Raw genomic sequence first — 10,560 nt, 5'->3', positions numbered from 1 at the left:
TAGCGAAGGCTCATATCATATTGCCTAGTTCAGAGCATGCACAGACCAGCTGGCTCTTTTATGGACATTTTCATACTCTCCCTATCCCAGCCTGTCGTCGCCACTTGTTTCAAGATGTCACTAAGCTCAGAGTCTGAACTCTTCTCTGTGCAACTGGGTCCTATATTTCCTGACGGGCCGACTCCAGGTGGTGAGGGTAGGCAACACAGATCCTCTACACGGGGTCCCCCAGGGGTGTGTATCCAGCACCCTCCTGTACTCCCTGTTCACCCAGTGTTGAATTCAAGTGTCGTTTGCCTAGGTTCTGAGAGGGGAAGCAATGGAGTCAACATGCAATTCAATACAAGAAAGGTGTTCTTAATGTTTTGTACACTCAGTGTAACTCAACTGTAATAAGTCAACTATAATAAACCTGGGACACCAGCCTTAACCTCTGAGCCACTCTAGTCTACTCCTCTGTAGTTGACAAAATCACAGAGTATATTCTTGGCTCCTGCCGTCAGAGTTTTTTATGTAATCTGATTACATTAAAAAAACTTTAATCAGTTAGGTTACCAACTAAAATATTGTAATCAGATTAGAGATGACTTCTTGGATCACTTTTAAATTCAGAAAGGATGTTAACAAGGAGAAAAAACATTATTACACCTTTCTGTTTTGTCAATGACATTCAATTCAACATTGAAAAAAGGCACAAGTTTAAGTTTGTTCCACCTGAGCGAATCTGACCACAAGTCAGTGACCACTATGATGACACTCCAAATGCGTTTGATGGATAATTGTTTTCTTCTAATGCCTTTTAAGTGTAAAATAAATTAGATGTTACTGAAAGTAAATCAGATAACGTCACTGTGTTTGAGTAATCCAAAAGTCATGTTACTCATTACAATTCTGGACAGGTAACTAGTAACTGTAATGGCTGACATTTAGAAAGTAACCTACCCAACCCTACGAAGACCTTGCATATCACAGCTCTCTCCACAAGATGGAGACACAAGACCGTTTTTATACAATGATTTCTGCATGATATTCTTCACTACGAAGACTTGGGCATTTGGAGTGAAGTATGAATGTTGTTACTGCTGTCCCTCTGTTAGAACGGTGGCTTGTCCATCAAAGTATCAGGTAACACGTACTATTTAATTCAAACAATTCGATTAAAACCTTTATAAGTGTACTATTTATCATAATTTGCTTACATAGTTTTTCTAAACGCATGCAGTGCACTCTATATCAATCAGCCCAGGCCATCCATTTACCTTTAAAGGCCCTGATATACACGAGTCTTTGCTGCCATGTACTGGACTGGACTAATATATCAATTGGCTCCATTACATATCTGTAGGATAGAATCATTGGAAATTTCCATCAACTTAATCAACATAGCTTAAATGGCAATTCCACCACTTTTCAACCTCCTGTTCATTATCTCCAGCACAATACCAGTGTGAAAACTGTATATTTCTATGTCCTGTAGAAAACAAATAGTTCAAAGTTCGACCAGATGACATCAACAAAAGTTAAAACATTTTTAAAATACTGATTTCAAACACTATGAGATTCGTGGTGACTTGGGGAGAAAGAACATTCCCTCTGGCTAGAAACTCATTGCAGGTCTTGAAAAATCGCCGTTTCTTTTTACTTTTAATCCTACACGGTGATGTCACTGAGAAGCATTTCTTACGACCTTGGTTCTCATCTTTTTAACATGACAGATCATATTCACATATGTAGATCTAGTTTGGTGCTGAAGATAACGAATACAAGGTTGAAAAGTGGCGGAATTGCCATTTACAATGGCTATTCAGCATCAAACGCGACTTCATTCATTGTAGCCACAGGCATGATCAAAGCAGTTTTAATGCAAAGTCATGGGGCGTGCATGGACTCTTATTTTGAAAAGCGTGTTTCGAACGGCAGAAGTGGAGTGCTAATTACTTATGACGCGTTCAAAACAAATGGGAACTCAAAAGTCTCCGTCTTACGACTTCAGTGGGTTCAAGACAACTGGGAAATTGCGTTTTTTTTTTTTAAACAGAGTGGGAAAAAAATAGTTTTGAACGGTCATCCAACTCGGAATTCGGGCCTCTTTCTTGAACTCCGGCCTTCCGACCTGAAAATCACCTACGTCATGATTTGACCTTTTTTCGAGTTCCCAGCTGCCTTGAAAGCCTCCGAGTCAGTACTTTGACAGTGCGACGGTTTGTCATCCGAGAACATTCGTTTCGCTGTTGCCTTGTTAGGTGCCAAAAACAAGATGCTCTCTTACATCATTGGGGTAAATATTAGTTGCCAGCTAGCTAAATATTGTATTTTTTTTTACATTGCTTAGGCTCAGCTACAGTTTTGCGATTTGACAGTGCACAAGGTGGATTCTATAGCGAACAGTAGCAAGTTAGCTAGTAGTTATGGTTGGCTAACTAGTACTGTAGACTACGGTGTAGCTAGTAACAGATCTTCGTCGTGAACCATCATGTTTGCAATCCATCGTAATTGTAGTAAGTCATATGGTGTATATAGTAAACTGTCATTGTAACTAGCTAACTTGATAAGAGGCAAAGCAAACGCTTTGGTTATTGAGATGTTTGGGCGTTTAGCTAGCAGCTAGCTTATCATGCAACTTGCCAACTAACCCTCTCTATTCGCAGTGGTTTATTTGTTATGGAGCTAGGAAGGTAGCTACCTAGTTTACGTGATCGACACTCGGGTTAATTTCTGATCAAAATAGCAAGCATGGAGATCTCTGCACATGTGTCAAAGGAGCGCACGCCACTGTGGCTCTAAGTTACCCTGTCGTTAAGTTAGCTAGCTACTAGCTATCGAACAGCGGTGAGCGCAGCAGTTTGGTCCATTTTTTTTTTAAATTGAACCTTTTTTATTTAGGCAAGTCAGTGAAGAACAAATGTATTATTTACAATGAAGGACAAACCCGGACGACGCTGGGCCAATTGTGCGCAGACCTATGGGACTCTCAATCACGGTCCGATGTGATACAGCCTGGAATCGAACAAAGGATTGTAGTAACGCTTCTTGCACTAAGATGCAGTGCCTTATACTGCTTGGGGAAAGTTCCTCTGACATGACCACTCTCCTAGGGAAGCATTGCGCCTTTCCATAATGACTAAACGATTTATGTAAAGTTAGGTGTAATTGCACACTGACTGGTGCATTGCATATCAGTACAAAAATGGGGTATATCCTAGTGACTGTTAAACACCGTTTTTTTTAATGACATGTTGGTAGGTCTGTAATTTCCCCCTCCCAATCATGGCAGCAGTCTTTGCAATGTTCAACATTGTAAAGATCAACATCCTTATTTCCACAATAACTTTGACTGAAAAGGCAAACCTTCCTTTCCCATCTCCACAGCTCATTCGGAGCAGTATCGACAACATCATCAACCTCATCCTGAGCCTCTTCCTCTCAAAGAACAAACCTGCCATCACCCTAGAGGACCCCAACATCAAATATGCATTAAAGCTGATCGATAAAGAGGTAAGAATTCAGTGTTGTGATCAGCTTATTATTACTGTACTGTGGTGAAAGCATGTTCATTATTATTAATATAATAGAGTGAATGAAACAAGTTGGACTAAGAAATAATGAGTGACTACAGAAGACATATTTGATCTGGGATGCCCAGTGACTACAGAAGACATGTTTGATCTGGGATGCCCAGTGACTATGCCCAGTGACTACAGAAGACAGAAGCCCAGTGACTACAGAAGACATGTTTGATCTGGGATGCCCAGTGACTACAGAAGATATGTTTGATCTGGGATGCCCAGTGACTACAGACATGTTTGATCTGGGATGATATGTTTGATCTGGGATGCCCAGTGACTACATGTTTGATCTGGGATGCCCAGAAGACATGTTTGATCTGGGATGCCCAGTGACTATGCAGAAGACATGTTTGATCTGGGATGCCCAGTGACTACAGATCTGGGATGCCCAGTTTGATCTGGGATGCCCAGTGACTACAGAAGACATGTTTGATCTGGGATGCCCAGTGACTACAGAAGACATGTTTGATCTGGGATGCCCAGTGACTACAGAAGACATGTTTGATCTGGGATGCCCAGTGACTACAGAAGACATGTTTGATCTGGGATGCCCAGTGACTACAGAAGACATGTTTGATCTGGGATGCCCAGTGACTATGCAGAAGACATGTTTGATCTGGGATGCCCAGTGACTACAGAAGACATGTTTGATCTGGGATGCCCAGTGACTACAGAAGACATGTTTGATCTGGGATGCCCAGTGCTGTTCTAGGAAGACTTAGGGCAATTCCATGAAACAGAGTGAGACTCAGAGTTTTCACTAAAATGTATGTCAAATTAAAAACTAATGATTGCAAGGTGAATCAAACCATACAACTATGTATTGTGACTACTTTTAACAAGTTCCACACCCAAGAAACAAATTTACTTGATCAGTGCAGATTCAGTGTTTGGTAACATAATGATCGCACTAACTGTCATTCTGTTACCAAGCGTTGAATCTGCACTGAGTTCTATGCTTTGTTTAACTTTGTAATCGTTGTTTTGTTTGAGTCTCAGCGTCACTCTGTTACTGTGGAAATGCTCCTTACCATTACAGGAACTTCACAAAGACCAAACAAATAAGTTAGACTGGTCTGTGTCACAAGCCCTTTAGGACTTGGGCTGGCCAGCTGCTGCATTGCTACAGACTGGTTTCTCCATTTAGTGCAGAGGTCAATATGCAAACAGTCTGGATTATAGTTTGAAGTCATTGTTCTTGTACAGACTGCTACTGTGGATCAAGGCTAACAGTCAGTCAAGTGTGTGGTTTATCTATATCAGGGGTAATCAAATGTTATTGGTCACATACATGGTTAGCAGATGTTAATGCAAGTGTAGTGAAATGCTTGTGCTTCTAGTTCCGACTGTGCAGTAATATCCTACATGTAATCTAACAATTTCACAACTACCTTATACACACAAGTGTAAAGGAATGAATAAGAATATGTACATATAAATATATGTATGAGTGATGGCCGAACGGCATAGGCAAGATGCAGTAGATGGTATAGAGTACAGTATATACATATGAGATGAGTGGGTATGTAAACATTGTATAAAGTGGCAAGTGATACATTTATTACATACATTTCTTCCATTATTAAAGTGGCTAGAGTTGCGTCAGTATGTTGGCAGCAGCCACTCAATGTTAGTGATGGCTGTTTAATAGTCTGATGGCCTTGAGTTAGAAGCTGTTTTTCAGTCTCTCGGTCCCTGCTTCGATGCAGCTGTACTGACCTCGCCGTCTGGATGATAGCTGGGTGAACAGGCAGTGGCTTGGTTGTGGTTGTTGTCCTTGATTATAATCATGGCTGTAGTAGTAATTTTCATGGGAGACAATGCGGTCGGCATTTGATTGTAAGGAATTCTAGGTCAGGCGAACAAAAGGATTTTGAGTTCCTGTAGGTTGTTATGACCACACCACAACTCGTTAATCGTACGGCATACACCCCCGCCCTTCTTCTTACCAGAGAGATGCTTGTTTCGGGTTGGTGCGATGCGTGAAGAAACCGGGTGGCTGTACCGACTCTAACGTATCCCGAGCGAGCCATGTTTTCGTGAAACAGAGAATGTCACATTCTGTCTCTCTGGAAGGCAACCCTTGCTCTGATTTCGTCTACCTTGTTGTCAAGAGACTGGACATTGGCGAGTAGTATACTCGTGAGCGACGTGCCCATCTACGGAGCCTGACCACTAGACCGCTCCGTCTGCCCCTTCTGCGGCACTGTTGTTTTGGGTCGCCTACTGGGATCCGATCCATTGTCCTGGGTGGTGATCCAAACAGAGAATCAGTTTCGGGAAAGTCGTATTGTTGGTGAGTTGACGTTGCTCTTATATCCAATAGTTCCTCCCGGCTGTATGTAATAAGACAAAATAAAAATACTGCTAGTTTCCTAAGAAAGCGAAGTGACCATCACTCTTACCCTATGAGGTCTGGAGCCTGCTTGTTTTCTGTTCTAATTGATAATTAATTGCATACACCTGGTGACCCAGGTCTAAATATAGCCCTGATTTAGAGGGAAACAATGAAAAAACGCGTAACTGAGGTCCAGAGTTGTGTTTGAGGGATCTGTATCATGTCAGTGTTTCTGGAGCTGTGAAATTCTGTGTTCTCACAGATCATCAGTCATGACACAAGGAAATTCCGTTTTGCCCTGCGGGAGAAAGATCATGTCCTTGGGCTACCCATTGGTGAGTACATTCAATTGATGATTTCAGCATTTGTATAAAAACACTATTAGACTATAGTATAAAATTGAATGTAATCCTGGTCTGAATCTGAAATCATACACTGCTCAAAAAAAGAATGGAACACTAAAATAAAACATCCTAGATCTGAATGAAATATTCTTATTAAATACTTTTTTCTTTACATAGTTGAATGTGCTGACAACAAAATCGCACAAATGATCAATGGAAATCAAAATTTAAAGTGGAAAACTACACTACAGGCTGACCCAACTTTGATGTAATGTCCTTAAAACAAGTCAAAATGAGGCTCCGTAGTGTGTGTGGCCTCCACGTGCCTGTATGACCTCCCTACAACGCCTGGGCATGCTCGTGATGAGGTCGCGGATGGTCTCCTGAGGGATCTCCCAGACCTGGACTAAAGCATCCGCCAACTCCTGGACAGTCTGTGGTGCAGCTTAGCGTTGGTGGATGGAGCCAGACATGATGTGCTCAATTGGATTCAGGTCTGGGGAACGAGCGGGCCAGTCCATAGCATCAATGCCTTCCTCTTGCAGGAACTGCTGACACACTCCAGCCACATGAGGTCTTGCATTAAGAGGAACCCAGGGCCAACCGCACCAGCATATGGTCTCACAAGGGGTCTGAGGATCTCATCTCGGTACCTAACGGCAGTCAGGCTACCTCTGGCGAGCACATGGAGGGCTGTGCGTCCCCCCAAAGAAATGCCACCCCACACCATGACTGACCCACCGCCAAACCGGTCATGCTGGAGGATGTTGCAGGCAGCAGAACGTTCTCCACGGCATCTCCAGACTGTCACGTCTGTCACATGTGCTCAGTGTTAACCTGCTTTCATCTTTGAAGAGCACAGGGTGCCAGTGGCAAATTTGCCAATCTTGGTGTTCCCTGGCAAATGCCAAACGTCCTGCACAGTGTTGGGCTGGAAGCACAACCCCCACCTGTGGACGTCGGGTCCTCATACCACCCTCATGAAGTCTGTTTCTGACCGTTTGAGCAGACACATGCACATTTGTGGCCTGCTGGAGGTCATTTTGCAGGGCTCTGGCAGTGCTCCTCCTGCTCCTCCTTGCACAAAGGCGGAGGTAGCGGTCCTGCTGCTGGGTTGTTGCCCTCCTACGTCCTCTTCCACGTCTCTTGATGTACTGGCCTGTCTCCTGGTAGCGCCTCCATGCTCTGGACACTACGCTGACAGTCACAGCAAACCTTCTTGCCACAGCTCGCATTGATGTTCCATCCTGGATGAGCTGCACTACCTGAGCCACTTGTGTGGGTTGTAGACTCAGTCTCTTGCTACAACTAGAGTGAAAGCACCTCCAGCATTCAAAAGTGACCAAAACATCAGCCAGGAAGCATAGGAACTGAGAAGTGGTCTGTGGTCACCACCTGCAGAACCACTCCTTTATTGGGGGTGTCTTGCTAATTGCCTATAATTGACCTATTGTCTATACCATTTGCACAACAGCATGTGAAATTTATTGTCAATCAGTGTTGCTTCCTAAGTGGACAGTTTGATTTCACAGAAGTGTGATTGACTTGGAGTTACATTGTGTTTCAGTGTTCCCTTTAATTTTTTTGAGCAGTGTATCTGTTCGTAGTGTTTTCTTTGACTCTTCATTTAAGTGGCCACCATACTTTGACTGTGTTTTTGTTCCCAGGGCAACACATATACCTGTCTGCCAAGCCAGATGGAGTCCTGGTGGTCAGACCGTACACACCTGTGTCTAGTGACGACGACGTAGGCTTTGTAGACCTGGTAGTCAAGGTACACAAATCATTGAAGACTCTTTCTCAGTACTATAATTCAACCTCAACCAGTTTTCCCAACGAATGTTCTCCCTGCTTCCCAGATTTACTACAAGAATGTTAATCCAAAATTTCCTGAAGGTGGGAAGATGAGTCAGTACTTGGAGAGCCTCCGGATTGGCGACACCATTGATTTCAGAGGGCCCAGCGGCCTGCTGGTCTACCAAGGAAACGGTGCATAATCCCATTTGCCCGACATTGCCACTGTGTGGTAGATACAGGGACAACTATCACGTAATATCCTGTTATGTACATTTAGTCCTTGGCTGACAATCTGTTTCTAAAGTGTTTAGGTGTCACTGCTCTGAGCTAGGTCAATGGTGAAGAAGTGCATGCAAACCACTCCTTTACTAAGTTGATTTGTTTACTGGGTGTTTTAACAGGGGCTTTTGCCATCAAGGCAGAAAAAAAGGCGGAGCCTGTGATCAAAACCTCCAAGCAAGTGGGCATGATCGCAGGAGGGACTGGTAAAACAAAAGCCATGCTCAATCTGTACATGGCAGAATGGCCACCTGTGATGGGTTGACATGTGTTCTATTGGCTCCTGTTCCCTCAGGAATCACTCCCATGCTGCAGATCATCACAGCTATAATGAAGGATCCCCAGGACCAGACTGTGTGTCACCTGCTCTTTGCCAACCAGGTGAGTTTATGCCACTTTCTTCATCTGGATTGAATCTAATGTTCTAACATGGGCTAGTAGTTCTAATACCTTCTCTATTCTCCCTCAGACTGAGAAAGACATCTTGCTTCGACCAGAGTTGGAGGAGATCGCAGCTAATCACCCAACCCGATTCAAGCTATGGTTCACCCTGGACAGGGCTCCTGAGGGTAAGAGATGCCCATAACTTCTATTATGTTTCAATGAACATGATCTAATATAGGCAAATTAATGTTTGTTTGCCCTGTTGAAGTGTCAATTAAAAACCATTTAAAGGCTGAACAGACTGTTCAAAGATTGAGAACGCTAAGAAGTAAGAATCTTGTCTGGTCCGGAGTGACTTAAACTTTAATGTCTTTTTGCTCATCAGAGTGGGAGTACAGCCAAGGCTTCATCAGTGAAGAGATGGTGAGGGACCACCTTCCACCCCCTGGAGACGACACTCTCATCCTCCTGTGCGGACCGCCTCCCATGATCCAGTTTGCCTGTAACCCCAACTTGGACAAAGTGGGCCATGCCAGCAGCCGGAGGTTCACCTTTTAGAAGCCACCCCGGGGGAGGGGTTCCCCAGGGCTCGATGATCAGCCACACTCAACATTTATAAAAACCTGCTTGATCATCTATTGAAATCATTTTGTTCATCCTACAGCAGAATTATTTTGGACCATTTTCTGTCATTTGTTGTCCCTCAATTTCTAAAACAGAATTCTGAAATGAGTGGTGTCCAAAGCAGTTTCTGTTGATCAAGAGGTTTATCATTCTGAATTGAATCACTGGTAGTTGGGGGAGTAGAAGTTCCTCCTGTCAAACTAATTGTGACAACCAGATACTTGTGTACTGAACAAAATATAAATGCAACATGCAACAACTTCAAACATTTTACTGAGTTACAGTTCATAGGAGGTAATCAGTTAATTTAAATTAGGCCCTAATCTATGGATTTCACATGACTGGGCACGGGTGGGCCTGGGAGTCAATCAGAATGAGTTTTTGCCCCCACAAAAGGGCTTTGTTAAAGACATACTCATGGCCTTTTATTGTCCCCAGGACAAGGTGCACCGATGTAATGATCATGCTCTTTAATCAGCTTCTTGATATGCCACACCTGTTAGGTGTATGGATTATCTTGGAAAGGAGAAATGCTCACTAACAGGGATGTACAGAAAATGAAAATCAGCTTTTTGTGCGACTGGAACATTTCTGGGATCTTTCAATTCACCTCATGAAACCAACACATTGTTTATATTTTTTTTGTTGAGTACTTTTAACTTGACTCGAGTGCCTTTGCAATTGCCATCCTTTGGTAAAGTAATTATTGTTTTTGTATGCACAGCTGAAGACATGACCATAATACTGCTTACTTTGCTTCCACTGCAAATTATTCCAAAGTGTTGTGTAACTTTGCACATTGATGTATTCCATATTGTTGCAGAAAGACTCATTGTGTGACTACTAAAAGATAGGATATCTTGAAGCTGTTACGGAAGTATTTCCATGTGCTTAAATGTCATTTGCTTACTTGTCCTTACATCACTTGAATTACAGTTTCTTTATGCAACATGTTATATACAGTGAGACCAATAAAATACAAATGCAATCAGTTGGTTTAGGCTGTAAGAAATGGCTGTGGTTACCACCAAGCAATGACTCCTCCCACCACTTATGTCACCAAGTTAGGATCGGCACCTTAGGCTGTGTTTACAGACAGCCCAATTCTGGGATTTTTTTTTTTTTACAAATGTCTTTTGACCAATCAGGATGTGAAAAGATCTAAGCACAGCCTTGAATCTGGCAGTTCTCTAGTTGCCAGGTTGAACAAATACAATGTGAAGCATTG

At 42.9% G+C, this 10,560-nt stretch overlaps 1 protein-coding gene across 1 annotated transcript; it reads left to right on the top strand.

Annotated features, from left to right (window-relative positions):
* Window positions 1–2,116: 2,116 nt before the first annotated feature.
* Window positions 2,117–10,323, top strand: LOC123995611 (NADH-cytochrome b5 reductase 3-like). Its single transcript, XM_046299237.1, has 9 exons — window positions 2,117–2,278; window positions 3,370–3,495; window positions 6,167–6,239; window positions 7,916–8,022; window positions 8,108–8,237; window positions 8,447–8,530; window positions 8,620–8,705; window positions 8,794–8,893; window positions 9,094–10,323. The coding sequence occupies exons 1-9, from the start codon at window positions 2,258–2,260 to the stop codon at window positions 9,264–9,266; spliced, it is 900 nt and encodes a 299-aa protein (XP_046155193.1). The 5' UTR covers window positions 2,117–2,257; the 3' UTR covers window positions 9,267–10,323.
* The last annotated feature ends 237 nt before the right edge of the window (window positions 10,324–10,560 follow it).

This window comes from Oncorhynchus gorbuscha, linkage group LG14 (genome assembly GCF_021184085.1).
Source record: "Oncorhynchus gorbuscha isolate QuinsamMale2020 ecotype Even-year linkage group LG14, OgorEven_v1.0, whole genome shotgun sequence".
NCBI lineage: Eukaryota > Metazoa > Chordata > Actinopteri > Salmoniformes > Salmonidae > Oncorhynchus > Oncorhynchus gorbuscha.
Note: the sequence above shows the minus strand (reverse complement) of the source record. Positions and strands in the feature narration are given on the sequence as shown.